The sequence below is a fragment of the Orcinus orca genome, chromosome 1, assembly GCF_937001465.1.
Source record: "Orcinus orca chromosome 1, mOrcOrc1.1, whole genome shotgun sequence".
NCBI lineage: Eukaryota > Metazoa > Chordata > Mammalia > Artiodactyla > Delphinidae > Orcinus > Orcinus orca.
This window is the reverse complement of record NC_064559.1, coordinates 96115636-96137870: the sequence shown is the minus strand read 5'-3', so window position 1 is coordinate 96137870 and position 22235 is coordinate 96115636. Positions and strand designations below refer to the sequence as shown.

At 41.8% G+C, this 22235-nt stretch overlaps 1 protein-coding gene across 3 annotated transcripts in view; it reads right to left on the bottom strand.

Moving 5' to 3' along the window:
- Positions 1-1377: 1377 nt before the first annotated feature.
- The window catches only part of SLAMF1 (signaling lymphocytic activation molecule family member 1), a 32888-nt gene continuing 12030 nt past the window's right edge, over positions 1378-22235 (bottom strand). The window contains exons 4-7 of one of the 3 annotated variants that reach the window (NM_001279809.1): positions 12923-13021; positions 8133-8206; positions 3477-3569; positions 2001-2051 (exon numbers count right to left, since the gene is read on the bottom strand). In NM_001279809.1, the coding sequence (NP_001266738.1) occupies positions 2001-2051; positions 3477-3569; positions 8133-8206; positions 12923-13021 (317 nt within the window). Of the gene's footprint in view, positions 2052-3476; positions 3570-8132; positions 8207-12922; positions 13022-22235 lie in introns of all 3 variants that reach the window. The other 2 variants (XR_004479414.2, XM_049708115.1) reach the window with 2 other exon arrangements.

Genomic DNA, 22235 nt, shown 5'->3' with positions numbered 1-22235 from the left:
GAAATTTGGTGACTCTTATTATATGGGTGTAAGACAGTTGGTGATTTCTTTTTTTTTTTTTTAACATCTTTATTGGGGTATAATTGCTTTACAATGGTGTGTTAGTTTCTGCTTTATAACAAAGTGAATCAGTTATACATATACATATGTTCCCACGTCTATTCTCTCTTGCGTCTCCCTCCCTCCCACCCTCCCTATCCCACCCCTCCAGGCGGTCACAAAGCACCGAGCCGATATCCCTGTGCCACGTGGCTACTTCCCACTAGCTATCTACCTTACGTTTGTTAGTGTATATATGTCCATGACTCTCTCTCGCCCTGTCACAGCTCACCCTTCCCCCTCCCCATATCCTCAAGTCCGTTCTCCAGTAGGTCTGTGTCTTTATTCCTGTCTTACCCCTAGGTTCTTCATGACATTTTTTTTCTTAAATTCCATATATATGTGTTAGCATACGATATTTGTCTTTTTCTTTCTGACTTACTTCACTCTGTATGACAGACGCTAGGTCTATCCACCTCATTACAAATAGCTCAATTTCGTTTCTTTTTATGGCTGAGTAATATTCCATTGTATATATGTGCCACATCTTCTTTATGGTGATTTCTTAAAGTGCTCACTAGGGTCACACAAGACCCTATCAGACAGAAGTGCTTAAATTGAAGAAGGCCTATATGAAAGCGAGAATAGAAGGGAAATAGGACTTTAATAGAAGAGGCTCTTTCTGTCTGCAGCCAATAATTTAAGTTATTAAGCATTCAATTACTTGAAACTGTTGGGCCAATATATGTTATTGTCTACTTCAAGATACATTTAGTGATGGGGAGAGGTATGCAAAGATTAAGAAGTGTCTGGTAGAGACCCTGAGGATGTGAGGCCATGGATGTAAAATGGACTCAGAATCAGTTTGAAGAGTCTTAGTTGAGGCTCCAGGTTTGTTGTTCAACGGAGTAAGCAGAGAACTAGGATTTAAAAATCATTTTGGGAAGTGAAAAGTCACTCTGGGACAAGTTCTGATTATCCCAAGTTCCTTTGTAACAGTATCACCAAACACTTACCACTTTTCTTTCTTTTTTTTTTTTTTTGGTGGTACGCGGGCCTCTCACTGCTATGGCCTCTTCCACTGCGGAGCACAGGCTCCGGACGCGCAGGCTCAGCGGCCATGGCTCACGGGACCAGCCCCTCCGCGGCATGTGGGATCTTCCCGGACCGGGGCACGAACCCGTGTCCCCTGCATCGGCAGGCGGACTCCCAACCACTGCGCCACCAGGGAAGCCCTACCACTTTTCTTTAAATCTGAACATCATTTGCACAAAACTGTACTTTTAAGAATCTTAGATTTTTTTTCATTCCGTTATTCAAAGCTCAGAGACCTCAAAGTCATATTTTCAGTTTATTGACTCTTAGCTTCCAGGTTTTACAAATAAAATACTTTATTAGCTTCTTTTATGGAATAATCTCAGAGTGTTTATTAATCTCATTGAGACAATAATCTCATTGTCTATCCAGAGAGAGAAACTGAGGCCCAGAGCCTTGATCAAGTCTGCATGGTGATCGGGAGCAGCTCCCAGACCAAGGACAGGCAGCCCAAGGGTACGCTGTTCCAGACTTTGTGGCTGGTGGTCAGCTGTCTGAGATAGGTACTAGACGTCCTGTCCTGACTTTCTGCCTTTGGCTTTTATTACCCAATTGCAGCAAAGAGTGAGACACCTCACTGGACCGGCATTATCCATTTCATCTGCTACACCACAGAGATGGAAAGCTATTCCAAGCAGCTCTCTGTTCTGAGCCTGTGCCTCCCACAAAGCAGGCTAAGTGCTTGGGAAACCTCGCTTCCTTATCTATTTCGCGGGTAGATGTGGGAGAAACATCACCAGGGAGTCGATCCGAGAAGAGTACAGATGTGTAGATGTCACAAGAAACTTGGGACTTGGGACCAAGTTCAGTGTTTATTTTGGCTCCTCCGTATTCCTTCAGAAAGTCCCTTCACTGGATCTGTGGTGTCAGCTCTCTGGAAGTGTCACGCTGGCATATACTGTGATGGAGCTTGATTGCTGGGGGCAAAAGAGAACAAGTCTGTGGGTGGAGGGACCAGCACTAGGTTCACAGGCTACAAATGGAAGCAGTGATGCTTAGAAAAAGGAAAGCGTCTCAAGAATCATGTAGCATTGCAGCTTGCTCAGGGTCTGCCACAGCTGGGTATTGCTAGAGGTAGCACTCAGCTTCCCAGACTGCCTGCTCGCCCACAAGATGGGTTACAGCTCCCTTCAAGCATACGCATGTCATCAGGGAGACTGGGAGACCTGTCCCAGTCATCTGAGGACCTGCACTCAGTTTAGAGAAGCCAAAAGAGTTCTAAATTACTGAGCTCTAAAAAGGGGGGGATTAATGAGACCCAAAGGGAGAAGAAAGAAGTGGTTCCTGCAAGAGAGGGATGGGGAAGAGGTGAAGATTGTGGGCAAAGACTTCTCGCAGGGAGAGGAGATTCAAGAGTCTGAGACAGAAAGAGACAGGAATGAGGGAATTCAGGTGGTTTTGCTGTAAAATGTGAAATATACCGAGTGCTGTGTTTCTTCCCCAAGAAAACATCATTAAAAGTCTACATTATTTAAAGCTTTTAAAGTTAGATTTATGTTTTTACTTCCCTTTGGATAGGAGAGTGGTCTGTGAATACACCTCAAGATGAAGATGAGGCATCCTCCCAAGCATTGCTGAGTATGTGTACAGTAGGAGCTTTGAGGAAAATGGGTAAATGTAGGCATTTCTGTGGCCTTTTGATCCTCCATTGTCTCCTAAAATGCTTTATTTAATAGGGTCCAACTAAAGCCAAGATTTTAGCCCAGAATTTACTTCTGTTCGTTTAGTAAAAGGAAAGATTCCTGTCAAGTAAACTTAATCCATGCTGATCTTGCAATGGGGTAGAACAGGCGGGCCATGTGTCATACTGTCTTCTAGGCTTTACACCTATGCAGAGTTCTACTCCTAAATGTTCTGATTAAACAGGGATGAATGGAGACTAGGCATGAGCATTTTTACAAAGCTCCCCTGGCAATTCTGTTATGCAGCTGGACTGGAGAACTCCTGGACTCAAGGTGCGATTCCTGAACTTAAATGTGCATCAGGATCACCAGGAGGATGTTGTTTTTTAACGCGTAGATGCCTGGTTACCCACCATAGACATTCTGATTGAACAGAATCCTAGGTAGAAGGTCCCGGGAGCCTTTATTTTTAACAAATATGCCAGTTGATTCTGACGTGACAGCTCTCAGAGAAAGCCTGGTGAGCAGAGAGTGAGCAGAGACCCCATGTAAGCAGCCACGAGGGGTTTCCCGGAAGCCCTGCAACTGAGGCTGCAGATGCTCCTTGCTACCTGCTTGCAAGGGCCTACGTCCTCCATTTCAGCTCTACACAGGTTCCACCCTTTCCCCTCCTCCACCTATTCCTTCTCTACAGAGAGGAGGCACAGAGCAATGCCTCACCTGGACGGGCTCTGGCACAGGCTCTGTGGCAGCAACGTAAATGCTGGTGCAGGGGTCCTGAGCTGGCAGAGAGTCAGGTTTCTTCTGAACAGACTACAAGGGAAGCAAAGACAGCAGGAGATTAGCTGAGCAGCAAGTTATTTCCCATTCAACTTTCCCCATGGAGAAGCGTAGCATCAAGAAGTTTTGAGTTAGAAAGCTCCTTGGAGTCATTTGGTCCAGCCTCCTTCCCAGGTGAAAATTCTCCCCCAAATTCCCTGGAACTCAATTCTCTGGGCTTTGCTCAGACTCCCCCGAGTGACATGGAGCTCACAGCCTTGTGAGGCAGCCTGATTCATCATCATCATTTCCCAGATGTTTTAAACATCTTGCTCACAGTGAACTGAAATTGGTGTGGTTCTTACATAGGCAGCTGAAGGGAACGCGATTTTTATAGTATTTTAGTCTCACTCATATCACCCACAACATGAAGTCCTGCTATTACTCACTCTAATATGATTTCTCATCAATTCTCTTTCCTGTCCAAACATTGAACTTCATAATAACCACACATGTGCGAGTGTGTTAAAGTTTACCAAGTTCTTCACATATATCTTCCCATTTGTCTCACAACCACTCTTTATGTTAAAGACTGTTACTCACATTTTACAGATGAAGAGGCTAAAGCCCAGAAAGATTTAGTACTTTCTTAATGTGCACATGCAAGAAGTATCAAAGCCAGGATTTTAACTTAAAATATCTTTTAACTTAAAGCGCATGTATTTTCCATTATACTGTTCTTCTTTGGTTACCCCAACTTATAATGACCTCTCCTTCACCTAAATTCCTCAGGTACCTAAAGTCTAATTCACACATTACGGCACTTAACTGTACACTGTATTTAAGACACTCTGATGTATTTACACATCGCTTCTCCAAACAGACCATCAATTCCTTGAGAAATAGCCTATTTTTTCTTTGCATTCCCCATGTAACAGTGCTAGGCACATAAAAACCTTCAGCTGTTGTTTGTTAATGTTACTTAGAATGAATTAAAATCCACAATACCAGGACGAAGTCAGTGTAGGCATAAATTGAGACCCCGTCCCTCTAAGATGGAGACGACATATCTTATGCCTGGAAAGTCATCTTTTCAACATACTTGGGGGCACTGGTGTAGGATAATGCTATTCTCTGCCTTTCCTGGACATAGAACAAGCCTTAAAATGGAAGCACATGGGTTATAATGGGAGAGAACTTGGAATCTTGTCATCTGGTGGAAGAGATAAGGAATTGGAAAACTTTACTGGAGGAAAGAAGATTCAAGGTGGGACATGATCTTTCTCTTCATATATCTGATGGGTTGCCATGTAGAAGAGGAATTACATTTGTTCTGTACAGTCTGTCAGCTTTAAACCAAGGTTGGAATTTTTAGGGTAATATTTTGGTTCAATATATTAAGATCTTTCTAATAGTAGGAAGTGCTCAAATGTGGGATGAATTACCTTGAGAGGCAGTGAATTTCCCATTACTGGAAGTGCTTGGGGTAGAGCAGGGCTTCTCACACTTTAATGTGCATATGAATTACCTGGAAATCTTGTTAGAAGTCTGGTTCTATTTCAGAAGATCTGGGGTGGGACCTGACTTTTTGCATTTCTAATTAGGTCCCAGGTAATGCTTTTAGTAAAAGGTCCTTTTAGTAAAAAGGTCCTTTTAGTAAAAAGGAGCTAGCCAGCACTTTGGAAGTAATGTTGCAGAAGATAATTCAAGGAGTGATAGGGTAAAATTAAAGAAGATCTAAATAAAGGATATATCATTTTATGAATTGAAAGACTCAATAGGAAAACATATATGATCTTCTGAAATTGATCAATGCAGTTCTAATTAAAATTCCAGCAGGATTTTAAGGAGGATTTTTACAAACTGAATCTAAAATATATAGGTGAAAATGCAAAGGACCAAAAATGGCCAAGAACTTGAAGAACAAGAACAAGTAAAAAGGTTTGTTTTACCAGATATCAAACTTGTAATAAATCTGCAATCACAGATTTGTTAAGACAGTATGGTTCTGGTGCAATTGTAAAGAAATAAACCGATGGAGCAGAACAGAGAACTTCAAAATAGATCCACACACAGATGGACGCTTGATTTATAATGAGGTGGCACTGCAGTGAGGCAAGGACAGTTTTTAAATATAAATAGTCAATAGGATATCCATATGGAAAAAAATAAAACTTGACCCATCTCACACCACACTCAAAAAATCATTTTCAGGTGCATAGCAGATATAAGTTGAAAAGATAAACCATACAGTTTTTAGAAGATGGTAGAAGAATATCTTCATACCTGGGAGTAAAGAAAGATTTCTTAACTGGAATACAAAAAGTGTTATCTTTTTATAACACAAAGGAAGAGATGATGAAATTGTTCTACACTAAAATTGAGAACTTTCCTTTATCAAAATGTATCTTTGAGAAATTGCAGAGGCAAGCCACAAGATGGGTGAAGGTATGTGCTAAAATATAACTGCTAAAAATGTTTAAAAGCCTTATAATAATCCCACCCAAAACAGACTGAAATGCAAGGGAAAATTGGCAAGAGATTTAACAGTCACTTTAAGAAAGAGGATATTTATACAGCCAATAAACATATGAAAAATTGTTCAACTTTCTTAATAATTAGAGGAATGCAAAATAGAACTATAAAAAGACACATCCAAAAGAATGACTAAAATTTAAAAGACCAATAACACCAAATTTCGATTAGAATGTGTAGCAACTGAAACTCTTGTATGTAGTTGCAAAAAAGTAAATTGGTACACCCACTTTGAAAAACAGTTTGGCCTTATCTAATCAATTTGAGGATATGCATACTCTGTGACTTAGCAATTCTACATTTAGATATATCCCCAACAAAAATATGTGCACATATCTACCAAGAAGCACACATATGAATATGAATGGCTGCAATTTTCATAATAGCTTCAGACTGGAAATAACACAAATGTCCATCAGTAGTCAACTGGAAGAATAAACTCTTGTATATGTATACATTGATATTCCATAAATCAATGAACATGAATGCATTATATCTAAGCTCAAAGACATGCTTGAATCTCATAAAAGGTAATATCGAGCAAAATAAACTGTACACAGGAGGAAAAATGCTATAAGATTCCATTTTTATAAAGTCCAAAGGGGAAAAAAAAAGAGTAAACTATATTTTCAGAAAGTAAGGATAGGGAATCTTTGGGGAGGAGAGAGAAGATAGTGATTATGAGGCACACAAGGAGGTCTTCTGGGGGTGGGGACAATGTTCTGTTACTTGATCTGGGTGGTAGTTTTATGGTCCTAGAAGACTCAAAACTGAAAGATATGATTTCTCCTCAAATAGATCTGCAGATTCAATGTAATCCTAATAGGATTTTTCCCCTTTCTGTGATACTTGAGAAGCTGATTCGAAAATACATATGCAAGTACAAAGGGACATAATAGCCAAAACTCTTGAAGAAAAACAAGCTGGAGAGACTTGCTTTACTAGGTATCAAGATGGGGTAATTCATTGAGCTGACATTTATACATGGTGCACTTTTTGGTATGGATGTCATACTTTACAGTAAAAAGAGGGGTGCTAGCAACATGGGATAGAATAGATAGGGAAGGCACCATGGTTAAGTTGAACCTGATTACCTAAACATGTATATGCAAAAGAGGTTGCTCTTGGGACTCATATATTTAAATGGAGTTTGGTTCTCAACGGTGGTCATGGCCTGTGTAATACACCCTCCAGACCACTAGGGGACAGCAGAAAGAAGGGCTTTGTCCAAGAGTTTATCTCTGGTTATCAGAAATGCATTTACTGTCATCTGATGCAATTTTCCAAGGTGCTAATCAAAGCTGTCTTTACCTTCACATCTTTTACTCAAGAATTTGCCTTCCCCTACATCCTGAATGGCCGTATTCTGGCCTATACATCACCTAGAATTGCCTTCATGTCAGAAAAACTATAATATCTTCATATCTAGCCATCATTCTTTAACCTCCCTCTTACTTCTAACTTATCTGATCCTCAACTTCATCATGACTCTAGTTTTTTAAATCCATCTCTTCTGTTTCAGCCCAACCATCACTCTGTCACAGTTTTGCTTTCATCTGCTGCCTACATATCATCTTCCATCTCACCAACCACTCTCTAGGCAGAATCCTCAAGATCTTCCTTCCTTGTCTCTTTGATGTTTGCAAACTCTTAAGCTTGGATCAGACCAACATGTCACACAATAGTCTTTCTCAATCTTCCCCTCTCTCCTCAAGCTGGCACCCTCTTCCATAGAGAAGGAAAGAGTTTGATAACAGAGAACCGTAGACTCCTAGAATGCCAGAGCTGGAAGGAGTCATACATCACGTGTTTCTAGCTTCCTCAATTTTTCCTACGAAGAAACAGATGACCAGAAAATTACCCAGTGTTTCCCATTATTTCAAATAATAAATAGTCCCATCTAACACCGAAGTTAATGTCCTTTTAGAGAGCTCTTGTTCTTGACTTCTGCTTTCTTAATTTCCTCTGCTTCAGAACCCACGTAGAACCATGAATGTCAGACATGCAAAGTGAACTGAATGGCCAGGGATTCCATGGGAAACATGACAGGTCCACCCCAGACAAAGACAGTATAGGACTTACACCTGATTTCTGGACTTGGGCATAGATAGTAAGGCTTTTTGCTTCCATTGTTGGCTGGTAATTGTCTGTTTTACCTGGGGAAAAGAAACCATAGTGGTTATCTCCCTCTGGTCCCCAGCATGAACTCTCTGCTCAGACCTGTCTGGTCTTTACCCCCCATTGCACACCCACCTTCCCCAGAAGTACCACAGGAACAAAGCACTGAGTCCCAAACCCCGTGTACATTTGTCATATGACATTAGGTTAGTTACTTGATCTCTCTTGGCCTATTCCCCTATCTGTAAAATGGGATTGAAATACCTGCCTCACAGGGCTGTTGTGATGATTACATGAGATATTACTTGTAAAGTGTATAGAACAGTGCCTGGCACATAGTGTTAGGTGCAATTGTTAGGTGTAATTGATATGCCATTCAATTATTTTGATCTCTATTGTTTGATGTATATATCTGATCTCCTAATAGAATTCTAAGTTCTTTAGGGGCAGGGCAAGTTATTTATACCTCTTTCGAATTCTTCAGCTCATAGTATGTTGTTTCATTCACAGCTTTCTCACCTCCCTGTTTCTGGGGGACGGTGTATGTGTAGGTGGAAGGGATGCAAGAGGGATGATCTGCCTGGGACTATTTGGAATAAAGCTGCAATGTCATTCTAATGCCTACCATCTTTTTTTGCTCAGAGCCTAGGATCTCTGGAAATTAATATGTTGCAGAACATTTAAATTTTTAACCAGTTTTTAAATTTTTTCTTTTTAAATTGTAGGAATAATTCATTCTTGTTACAAAAATTTAAATAATAGAGAGTAAAAAGTATGTCCTCTTTCCCCCATTAACCAGTACAATTTCATTCTCAGAAGTAATTGCTTTTAACAGTTTGATGTATATCCTTCCAGATCAGCTCTGTACAATACAACATCATCTTCGATGATGGAAATGTTCCATATTTGCAGTCTACTATGGTAGCTGCAAGCCACAAGTCACTACTGAGCACTTGAACTGTGACTAATGCAACCGAGAAACTGAATTTTAAATTGTTTTTAATTCTATGAAGAAGAATGTATATATATGTATAACTGAATCACTTTGCTGTACAGCAGAAATTAACACAACATGGTAAATCAACTATACTTCAATAAAATTATTTAAAATTGTGTTTAATTCTAATTAATTTAAATTTAAACAGCCACACGTGGCTGATGACTACCGTATTAGACGGTGCAGCTCTGGACACTTGCTATACTTATACAGATATTTCTTCTGCAAATACAGTCATTCCATACACTTCTCTGTAACTTGACCCTTTCAGCTAAAATGTGTTGAGGACATTTTCCATGCTAGTGCAGTAGACCTATCTCATTCTTTCTAATGTTTTGTGGTATTCTTTGGATATATCATGTAGCAGTGAGAAGGATGGAGGGTAAAAAACAGATGGGAACAGGGAGGCCTGTTTTGAGACTATTGCAAAGTCCAGGCAAAAACAATGGAGACTTGATTCAGAGGAAATCACGTGAAGTCTTTAGGGTAGACTTATTTTAACACCAGTTAATTTATTCTTTTAAAAATCTAGGAGCATGTCTCTGAGGGAATAGCACTTAGGAGAGGTATATTTTTATTTGGAAGGGAAAGGCCTTGTATGTATGTATGTGATGAAAGTGGTGGAAGGTGCTGCACGAGGGTGTGACACTTGGGAAGGAAGTGATGGGCAGCTGCTGGGAAGCTCAAAGAATTCAAAGAAGCCAACGTATGGTTTTCCTGTGCATGTGTGGGCAGGGAGTACCTGCCTGGTGGTTCCAACTTCACTTTTTCGGTCAGGGTTGATAACTGGCTGAGGATGCGTGTTGCGGGGGGATAGGGAGGGAGGATAGGGTTTGGGGTGATCAGAGGAGATAACAGAGGGGGCACAAGTTAGTTCTGTGAAATACATCCTTCGGTTCAAAACCATGAATGTTTGCACAGTTAGAAGCCCCCACTCAGCACTGTCCTAGGTGTTGTAGGGGAACAAATAGTGTAGAGAACAGACCTCGGTCCTTAAGGACTTTCAGTCTTTCAGGTCAGCTCAAGCTGAAAATTACAATTGAGGGGAAAGTCCCAAAGGGTCAGAGAGATGGAAAAGGCAAGGCTGAATGTTGCTTCTCAAAAAGACCACTGGACCAAGATAATTCAGTCTCATGCTTTTCTTCCCCAATGCAGAAACAGGTTTTCAGGAGCCAGCTCAACTCTAGTCACTGAGGCCTTAAGATCTAATGAAAAATGTCTTGACCTTAGCATTGGGGCATCCCCCTTCTAGCCCTCATTAGCTGTGTGTCATTGGACAACATGTCATCTCAATGGGTCTCTTCTCTTACCATGACTGTAAAATGAAGGCATAGTCGGTCTAATATCCTTTTCAGCTCTCATCTGAGGCATAAAGTTGTCTTATGTTACCCTAACCTCAAGTACTTTAAATCTGTTCTAGGTGCTCTTCCCAGATCCTTCCAGCGCTGCCCTCTGCTGGCAATAGAGATTAAATATTGATGCTTACATTAAGAGATTAGTCTTTCTGTGTGTGTGTGTGTGTGTGTGTGTGTATCCATCTATTTATCCATCCTCATCCATCATCTATCCATGGAAGCCATCGTGTTCAGTGCTTTCAGTATATTGACTTATGGATCCCCACATCAATACCATGAAGTACATAATATTATCCCCATTTTGCAGATTTGTTTGCCTTTCGTTTGATCACAGAGCTTGTCAGTGGCAAAGTCTGCATTTGAATGCTAAAAATCTATGTTCTTATCTAGTGTGTCTCCTGGACACGAAATTTCCAGAGAGTCCATCTGAAAACCTTCAGAGTCAGGCTGCATTCTGGAGGTGACACCAATAGAAGTTGGCAACAGAATCTCTTGAGCAAAGTCTTATGGGGGTACAGCAATTAAGTATAAGCTTTTCCCACGGACTTAAGGCAGGGCTTTGTATGTTCCTGGCTTACAAGGAATACACGGTGATTAGAAACAAGGATGGGTACGTGTTTGGGAAAAGTAGTAGAGAATTGTAGTGGGGTGGGGAGCGCTATTCCCTTCAGAGACAACCATGTGATGAGCAGGATGTAGTTGAGGAAAGAGTGCAGGTTAGGATCCCAGGACCTTCACCAGCTGGGTTAATGCAGGTATGTTAATCTCAGTTTTCTCATCGCTGGTATTTCACTGCTTCCTTATTGTCTAAGACAAATGTGGCTGCCCTGGCCCATTCCCATAGACTCTCATCGTGATTTCTGTCTGCATTGCCGCACTCCCCCCATTCCTCCCCAGCTACCTCTTAAATGGAGGAAATGAGACAAAGTAGGCGGCTTGCTATGACCTAGATTTTTTTACATAAGCAAAACCAACATCAGAGTGCTGAGACAGGGCTTTTCCAAGAAGGTTATATGTGGAGAACACTGATCTACTTGAGAATGAGATCGGCCATCAGATCTGTGGTGTGAGGATCAAGTTCTATTCTCCCCATGGGAAGACCAGCCCAGGGATCTGTCCTGATCGTGGGGCAGGACCTTCTGATGCTAATGTGAGTGGGTGGTTGGTAGTGTCGCTGAGGGGAGCACACTGCCCAGGATATTGAATCATAGGACAACTTGGAGGGGAGGCCAGGAGATACTAACTCTAGGCATTGAAACTGCAAGGGAGTAATTGGGCCCTAATGGTTTCAGTCTACCCTGGGTAACTTTCCATAACTATTTAGTTTGGCTTTAAGTGACCTCATGAATTGCACACTTGTCCAAGGTGAGTCAGAATTTGTGCTAAAATGGTAGTAAAGTGTGTTCTCTCTGCTGTCTTCTGATAAGCTGTGGGCCTTCCTAGAGAAACACGCCCTGGTAGTTGGGACACATAGTTGCAGTTCTGATTCCCTCACCAATCAGCTGGGTGACTTTGCAGGAGTCAGCCTCTCTGTGCCTTGGTTACCCCATTGCTAAGTCACATAGAAACAACTATACCCTCCTTTTCTCAGAGGGATATTGTAAGCATAAAAAGAAATTATAGGGACTTCCCTGGTGGCACAGTGGTTAAGAATCCATCCGCCAAGGCAGGGGACATGGGTTCGAGCCCTGGTCTGGGAAGATCCCACATGTCGTGGAACAACTAAGGTTGCATGCCACAACTATTGAGCCTGCACACTACAGCCCGCGAGCCACAACTACTGAAGTCCACACGCCTAGAGCCTGTGCTCCACAACAAGAAAAGCCACCGCAATGAGAAGCCCTCACATCGCAACGAAGAGTAACCCTCGCTCACCACAACTAGAGAAAGCCCGTGCACAGCAACGAAGACCCAACGGAGCCAAAAATAAATAAAATAATTAATTAAAAAAAAAGAAATTATAGAAAGGTTTCAACCCTTGGGTAAAAGCATCCTTTTTATTATTAGTCAGTAGTTATAACTTTTCTGTTGAACAAGATTCAAGGGTCCTCTGTATTCTGCTCCTAGTGAATATTTTAAGCTTCTTATCTGGATCCCTTCAGCATCCTGTACACACCTCTGCTGCAGTGTTCGTCATATATACTGAATTTAAATTATCTGTGTCATGTCTCCCATATTAAATACCTGTGGTTCATCTATCTTTTTATCCCCACAGCCTAGTGTGGCGGGATCAAGCAAGACATGTTGAATGAAACTGAATTGAACAAGATCCAAGGATATGTTTATGTAGTGTTTTTGCAAAGGCATTGCCTGCAGAAAGCCCCAGTGGTGAGAGCAAGTGCTTGTGGGGAGAGGTCCCCTGCTTACCACAGGGAGTCTGATAAGAATCTATTGTCACCTACCTCTTCTTCTCAACAGTAGTATTACCACTTGCAGAATCATGATGACACCAACGATGACCCCTAAGAAGAGCCCAGCATACAGTGCCCATTGTCTTGCTTCTGAAAAAAAGTCAAAGGGCAGTCTCAAAAGTGCTGTGAGTTTAAAAACATCCCATGCAGAAGTGGGGAGACCTAGCCTCATGTTTTCTGTCTACATTCTTCCTCAAGGGAGACATTCGATCTTATGGTTTTAGAGATCAGCTTTAGACCACTGAAGAGTTCCAGATCTGTTTTCTTATCTGGATTTCTCTCACTACTTTTGACTTTCATACTCCTAATTTCTTTAAAGATTCTTCTATTCAAATGTTTTATTTTTTACTTCACTTTAGACAGTCTACCACATGACTAAAATTAAACTTATCTTTGTTTTTTCTAAGTCAACTTCTCTGCTCAGTTTCTCTGTTTTTAAATTTCTAATGTGTCCTGTATCCATTTTGGTAGAAAGAGCATGATGGCTGCATGTGCTGTCCCCATACTCCCACACCATTCTCATGAGACACTGGGAGGAAGGAGGATCTACTTATGTTTTTTTAAAAATAAACATAATAGTGCTATTATTGTCCTTCCATGCAAATAACTGTATTGAACCAGACCTGAACTGAAAGAAAGGTATGTAGTTTTACTCTGAATCAGTCCTGTGTTTAATATTAGCACTAGAGTACATCACCCAGGCTAAAAATCAGAGAGTCAATTTTCATTTTTTCTTCTTTTCTCCCTTTACCAAATCCTTCTGAACCAGGAGCAGCACTTTGGAAAACAGTGGACGAGACCTCTTACCCCAGTAAATAAGACGTTTAGCTCAATAAGATAATAACAGACAACTATTGAGCATTTACAATGGGCCAGGCATTTTTTTTTTTAGTGTATCTTGTTTAGTAATGTATTTAATCCTCACAAAAATCCTATGAGGTAGATACTCTTCTTACTCCCATTTTATGGATAAGGAAGCTGGCACAGAGATCCTCAAGAACTAGAGGTTGGTCTAGGAGTAGAAACATGGCTGAATACTGAAGACAGACTTCTTGGAGAGTCAGGGAGACTTATGGGCTTGGGGTAAGATACACCAGGATAATTAACGGTGAGGGATAACCCGAAGCACCACTAGGGTTCTAAGTAATAGCATGTACCTTCTAAATACCAGGAGGTAACATTAATGTGTAAAGGTAACTTATAAGGATGGTTGTGGAATCAGCCTGCTTGTTGTTGAACTTATGATGGATTTGTTGGGAAGAAATTGAAAGGAAGAAATAGGTAGGGTACAAAGGGGTAGAGTGCTTGCAGACACAATTCAGATGTTTACAGAGTTAACCAAAGATACAGACTGAAGTCTCAACAAATTGATGAAAACGCACCCCACCAAGATCCAAGTGGGCCTTCAGCCTGACAGATAACCAGTGGTTGCCTCCTGGGTTTGAAAATATTCTCTTTTTCTTTCTAGGCTTTTCACACATCGTCATCCCAGGGAATCTCACTGAACTGGTTTTGTAAATATCTTGATGATAGAGTCTCTTCCCAGAATTAAACATGTTTTAACCCTGCCAGATACCAACTTCAGCGGTCATTTGACCCCTGATCAAAAAAGCTAGGGGGCAAGCAGAGAGTTGTAGTAAGACTCCTGAATTTATATAAAGAATGAAATATGAGTACAAAATCACTGCTGAGGCTAGAATTGCCCTGTGAGCAGCTGTACCCTGAGTAACCACTCTGAATGGCTTATGGTTGCTGAGAACTCACTTCACAGGTGTGTGTGTGTGTGTGTGTGTGTGTGTGTGTGTGTGTTGTCCAAGAAACAGTGAGAGACTGTTTATTCAGATTGATGTTGCCAACACCAGAAACCCACAGAGAACGCTTTCAGATCCTAAGATAAAGAAGCAGAGCTAGAAGCCTAAGTACCACCAGGTTTCATCAGCCCATGGAACTGACCCAGCAAATAGTTATAGTAGCACTTAGTATTTCAAGACTATTTCCTCTTTTTTCTTCCTTCATGTATTTTGAGACCTTCTAAATCAACGGTTAATTTAAGAACAAACACTGCGACTATTTAAGTCATTTTAAAAAATACTAGTTCTCTCAAATTTCATTCAGATAAAAATAAAATAAAACCAACAAGGTGGTGCATCTAAAACTAGAGAATAGCAAAATAAATAAATACATAGATACATACACAAAATAAAATTAGGAAATAGCAGATGACATAAGTGTATCTGTAACACTTCTGCCAAGTGAGACTTTTTCCTGTTGCTGACAGCTCAGCTGCCCACCTACTCACATAAACTAAAGACGATGGGGACATATAACTGGCCCAGGGGACACAATGACACCAGCCCTCTCTTTCTTCTCAGGGTCTCAGGAGGATGAAAGCTATGTGTTCCACTTGTCCTATGACATACATGACCAGCTTCGGCCAGTCCAGCCAGATCTGAGAGGCAACCACAGTCCCGAAAGATATTTCAGAAGTCCAAGTTTTCTCCTAGTCTTTGGATACAAAGTAATATGAATCTACTGGAGGATTTATGTTACAGGACCATAGACTTTTGTAACCTTAAAGGAACTGTAGTGCTTATCTCACCCAGCTCACTAATTTTATGTTGAGGAAACTGAGACTCAGACAAGTGTACCTAGAGTCACAGAAGAAGGTGATGGTCGAGCCAGGTGACATAAGACCTACAGAATTTATAGTTTGTGTTTTAGCCTGTGGTGGTGAGGCCTCCACATGGAAAGCAGCAGAAGGCTGGGTTGCCTGGGAGACCTCGTGAGTCAAAGGCCCTCTGAGGTGCCAACTAGTCCCTTCACCATCTTCCATCCAACACCTGTGCACATGCTCGGTCCTCTATTCTCCCTCCCGCTGCACCTTTAGCGGTCCCCCCACCACCACTGCCGAGTCCTGACCCCCCAGGCCAATCTTGCTTCCTCTGTGTGACTTTTCCTGACCATTCTAGCTCCCATTCTTCCCTCCCCCTTGGACTCTGAAGCACCTTGGTTTATGTCCTACATCTTAGAATTATGTCTGCTGTGGAGACTATTTTCAGTGAGAGCATTTGGAGCCAGACAGGTGGATTCCAATTCTGGGTCTACCACTTGATAGCTCTGTGACCTCAGATAGGCTGCTCCTACTCTCTGGGGCCCCTGTTTCCTCATCTGCAAAATGAACATAAAAATATTCAGTTCACAGAGTTGTTCTGAGGAACCAATGAAATAATGTATGGAAAGTGCTCAGAGCAATGCCTGCAATCCAGCATGTGGTGAATAAATGTCAACTCCACTTGCCTCAATTCTCTAGCTAACTGCTAGGGTCTTGGAGGTCAGAGACCACCTCTTTACTTCTTTTGCAGCTCTCTTACTACTTGACACATAGAGGTCCTTGGTAAATTCTTGCTGGTTGATTTTAAGGACAGGAGATAGGTTTGATCTCAAGTCCAGAGGGGTCCCTGAACATCAGTGAAGGATGGATGCTTCAGAACCATCGTGTCATTTGCTTACGACTTAATTTCTCTATCTGTCTACCAGGTCCAAATATTTCTACACTTGGTGCTCATCTTTTTGGTGCTCTTATTCAATTATGATATGGAAATGGAAACTAAATGTCAGAGACTCTAGGCTGTCAGGAATTTGGGTAAATATGGACAAAATGCTACTTTTACAGCTTGGTGGGTTCAGGCTGCCCATGATTCCTGTAATTTCTGGGAATAACTTCCTCATGGTCCTCTGAGTTTTCTTTCCTGCAGCTCTACTTGTTCTAGTCTCAGCTGTCCTGGGTGCAAGGTACAGTGCCTTCATCAGTTTCTACAAAAAACAAAATAAAACAAAACCAAAAAACCTACACTAAGAATTTTGTGGGTTCAAATCCTCTAGTGTAGATTTGAAAGGTCACAAGGAGCAGATTCCATCATGAACCAGGCAGCTTCCCACCCTCTGACAGGCTCAGACCCTCTCTTTCTCTTCCTATATCTGCACAAGCAACATTTTCCCCCATTATAATACAGAACTATCTAACCTACAGCTGGATTCTTAGGGGGAGGGGTCTCACCTTCTGCAGTCTAGCATTTATGAAGCTACTATCCTAAACAAACTCTGTTGCCTTCCAAAGAGGAATTCTAGTAGTAGTTTCCTTAATATGATCATGTTTTTCTACCTGGTAGCTTCTGAGTCCTATCTAGATTGTAAACTCCTTGAAGGTAGATGCTGTACCTTACGCTTCATATGCATTACCCTTTCCACATGACACAGGGTAGGGCAGGAGGGCACTCAACATAACTGTGATGGACTAAGTTAATTTAGAGGCAATAGAATGAAGCTTGGAGAATTCTGTCATGTCCCTTGTGTTAAGAATTATCAGAGCACTAAGTATGAGAAAGTCTGGGAAGGAATGCAGAGTCACCTTCTGAATGGCCCAAGGCAGGAGTAGAAGGGAAGAAGCAATGACCTATTTGGCATGTGTTTTATTATAACAAAATGGAACCAGGAAGAAGGTGTGCATCTCTGCTCTCAGCACCATCTGTGCTCCTATTTCAAACCACCACTTCCTGTGGCAGAATCTCCAGCTCTCCTTCTTTTTGCTCAGTCATGTAGTGAGGCCCCCTCAGGATGACAATGCTCGAAAATCAGGCCAATATTGTTCTGGAGTCCACAGGTCCCATTCTTCGTCCACAAAAAAATGTTATCTTAACACTCTTAAACAGGAGGTTTGGGACTTTTTCTCCCCTGGAGCCTCTTAGAGGTAGCTGAGCAGGCTGGTTGAGAACTCCAGTACATTTTATGAAGAGTTCTTTGCACAAGTCTCCACCCCTGGTCTTCTATTAGATTGGCTGTGGTTTAAACCTGATAACTTGGCACATAGACATGCATCCAAGGAAAATGCTGAAGGGCCTTTTTTATCTCTGAAAGTCTGCTGCCACAGAAACACAAAAGCTCCTCTCTCTCAAGTCCCCAAACCTTTATTCTTTAAGGCAGGTAAAGAAGAAAATAAAAAGAATCTGAGAAACAAATGTAGCTCACCCCAGGAGTTACTGAGATGCTAACGTAACCGTCTGAGAGTGCCAGATCTCTTTCCTGCCTTTCATGTGGTTCTGTCAGAAAGGCCGCCTGCCTGGAGCACATCAACTTGAAGAAGTCAACCATCTTCAAGAGACATCTTTTTGTTGGTGGAAGTTTCCTCTCAGAATTGTTAGTGGGGGAAGGGTGGTCCTAAACCATACCATACACTAATTTAAGATCTGGGACCATCGAGGTAAAAATTATTACAGAGTTCACAGCTTCCAGAAAAATCCCTTACAACTACCTATCCTACCCAGCACTGTGTTGCAGGGGCTAGTAGGTGTGCCTCCAGGGGCATTTTCATTCTCCCACGACAACGCAAGTCTTGTCCAGTCACATGGCTGCCCAGCTAAGGATTACATTTCTCAGCATCCTGTGTAGCAGGTGTGGCCACGTGACAAGGCTCTGGTCCATGAGAAGTGTCCAGGTTCCATCCTTCCAAGATTGTTGCCATGCTTCCTGGATTGGGAGTACCAGGGAGAGGGACCTGCCCTGTGCATGGAACAGCTAGGTGACTCTGTAACAATGGGAGCTCCCTTTTGATGAAATGGCCTTTTTAGAAAGGGGGAGCCCCCAGAACATACTGGCAGGTGTCAGCTTTTCTTTCCTTCCACTGAGCTAACCCAGACTTGCTGAGCCAACTTTTTGCTAATCTGCAGAAAGGGGTCCTCTTTTCAAGATGAGCTTCCAGGGGTATTCCCTTTGAGTTGGGCTATTTAAGGTTTAGTATTACTCATTCTTGCACAGAGAGAACTATTTCAGAACATGGTCATGAAGGACGGCAGCATGTCACACACTGTCCAGTGCCGACCCACATCGACATGTGCTGCATGACCTAGGAGAATGCTTGGTAGCACCCTTGGAAATGGACTTTGCAGTAAAGAGGCATCATAACAATAGACATGAAGGTGTTTCTTGCTGTAAAACACTGAGATAACAGTTGGAATAAAGATTTATATATGATGGAGAGCCTAGACAGTTGTTAGAAAGAAAAGATTTTGAGGAACAGGGAATTCCCTGGCAGTCCAGTTGTTAAGATTCCACGCTTCCACTGCAGGGGGCACTAGTTCCATCCCTGGTTGGAGAACTAGGATCCCACAAGCCATGCAGTGTGGCCAAAAAATGAATGAATAAATAAATAAAATAAAAATAGATTTACCTTTAAAAAGAAAGAAAAGATTTTGAGGAACAAATATGTTCTTTTGCAGTTCAGTTTGAGTCCTGATGAGAAGCAGTGCTGACATCATGTCTCATTTGCTCTCATCACATCATTAACCACTTTGAGTTTTTCATTAATGAAAGTGAAAAATATCTTAAAATCACTGTCCTCATTATAGATGGTGAAGTGACCTCTAATAAACCCTCACACCCCACCGCTTCAGCCCAAGGCTGGGGTTTCCCTTGAATGGAGTCTTTGTTAAACAAACAGCCACTGCTCTGGTTCAGGTCTCATCATCCCTTGATGGGTGACTGAAATAATGGGCCCGCCTCATAACTAGTTTCTCTTTCTTCTGCCTCTTCCCCACCCCAATCTATTCTCCACACCACTGAATTTTCTCTCTGAAATGCAAAGCTGATCGTGTTACTCCTCTACCTAAAACTATCTATTAGTTCCCATCAGGATACTATAGGATAATACAGAAAAAGACCCAGTTATAGCTGCCTTTTCCTTTTCCTGGAATGTCTTTCTTTTATCTGCTTGGGTAATTTCTACTTGTTCTTCAAAACTTTGTTTATGTCACATCCTCTGTGATGCTCTTTCTGATTCCCTGAGACAGTGTCAATCATTCCCTCCTCTTGCTTAACTTGCACGTACTTCTGTTTTGCACCTGTTTCATTACCAGACCTGGGATAATTAGTTATTTTTAGAACTATTCCTTCCTTAAGGGCAAGGACTGTGTCTTTTTTTGTCTTTGTGTTCTCAGCACCTAACACAATGTTGGAACATAGTAGAACCTCAGTAAATGTTTTGTCTAACTAAGCACAGTATTTTAAAAATTAGTGACATTCATTTGCAAACACAAATCAATGAACTAACAAAACTCTGTTTTCCATATTTAGGCAACCTGGTTTACTGCGAACGGCATGCCACAAACTAGCTGTGTGATTTGTTTCTGACATGCTGTGGTTCCCCATCCCTGGAGGCAGGGGAGGGGATCTTTACTTGTGTTACGGGTTGAATGTGTTTCCCCCAAAATTCATATGTTGAAGTCCTTAGAATGTGACCTTATTTGGAGACTGGGTCTTTACAGAGGTAATCAAGTTAAAATGAGGTCATTAGGGTGAACCCAAATTTAGTCTTACTGGTGTCCTTATAAGAAGAAGAAATCTGGACACGCAAAGAGACACTACGGATGAGCATGCCCAGAGGAAAGACTGTGTGAAGACACAGCAAGAAGGTAGACGTCTACAAGCCAAGGAGAGAGCCCTCAGGAAAAACTCAACTCTGCCGGCACTTTGATCTTGGACTTCTAGCCTCCAGAACTTGCGAAAATAAATTTCTGTTATTTAAGCCACTTTGTCTTTGGTATTTTGTTATGGCAACCCTAGCAAACTAAGTACAGGTGTGTCCTAATCTAACATGACTGGTGTCATTATAATAAGGGGAAATTTGGACAGATATACACATAGAGGGAAGACAACGTGAAGAGACATAAGGAGAAGACAGCTATCTCCAAGCCAAGGAGAGAGGCCTAGAACAGATCCTTCCCTCACAGCCCTCAGAAGGAAGCAACCCTGCCGACACCTTACTTTTGGACTTCTAGCCTCCAGAACTGTGAGACAATAAATTTTGGTTATATAAGCCACTCAGTTTATGGAATCTTTTTACAACACCCCTAGCAAACTAATATACCTTGGTAATGCTTTATTAGCATTTCTTATTCAGGTACATACAAACTGAATCATAGAATATTTACTCTGGAAAGAATGTCACTAGTTCACCATTTTCATTTCACATGTAATGAAACAGAGGCCCAAGAAAGTGCAGTGGCTGCTGGGTATTTGTCTTAATGCCTGAGCTGAGGTCCTGACAGGGCTTTCCCATGGTGCCATGTTTCCGCTTCTTCTTTTCCTTCCCCATCTCGCAAAAGCCTGCTCCATACCCAGTAAATCTGGTCACACTAGGGCATACTTGGTCCTCAAAGTGGCTTAGATGAGTAAGAGCATTTTTTTTTTTTTTAGTTTTGGCTGCACTGCACGGCATGCGGGATCTTAGTTCCCTGATCAGGGATTGAACTCGCGCCTCCTGCAGTGGTAGTACAGAGTCTTAACCACTGGACCACCAGTGGTTAAGTGTTTCTTTCTTTTTGAAAAAAATTAATTTATTAATTAATTTATTTATTTTTGACTGCGTTGGGTCTTCGTTGCTGTGCGCAGGTTTTCTCTAGTTGTTGCGAGCAGGGGCTACTCTTTGTTGCGGTGCGCGGGCTTCTCATTGTGGTGACTTCTCTTGTTGCGGAGCACGGGCTCTAGGCACGCGGGCTTCAGTAGTTGTGGCGCATGGGCTTAGTTGCTCCGCAGCATGTGGGATCTTCCCAGACCAGGGCTTGAACCCGTATCACCTACGTTAGCAGGCAGATTCTTAACCACTGCGCCACCAGGGAGTCCCTATATGTTTCTTAAGAATGTCCTGAGCTAAGTGCCCCTAGGTGAAGCTTTATGGCCAAGACTTTGGAAAACATTGATTAAATTCTCATTAAACTATATTGAGGAGCATGAAGAGAATTATTCCTCTTTTCTGAGGTGGGTCAGGGTAAAACATTTGGTGCCCTGTCTTTACTCTAAGAGGGTTGCTATGACCAGAGAAGGCTGTGCAGGGGTAAAGGCTACTACTTCCTCAGCCCTGAGGGAAATACACACATTTTTATTATGATTTATAAGGCATTTAAAAACTGTATTATCTGTTCCACTAGTACCTATGAGGATTTCAGAATCAGACAACTCAGCTCTGCCCCTTGCTCTGTGTGTGACGTTTCCATATCTTTGTTTCCTCATCTGTAAGGTGGGGATACTAATACTATTTGGTTGCTGGGAGGATTAAATGAGATGCCACATACTGACACATAGTAAACAATTAAGACCTTTCAGCTGTTAGTATTTTAGATAAAGAATCTAAGTCTTAGGTTAAGTGGCTTATCCTTGTGAGTAAAAAGGGTAATATTGGATCTAGGACAACTGGGCCCACATTCTTTAAACTCCGCACTCATGCAAGACTGCTTTCTTGATCCCACCGGCACAT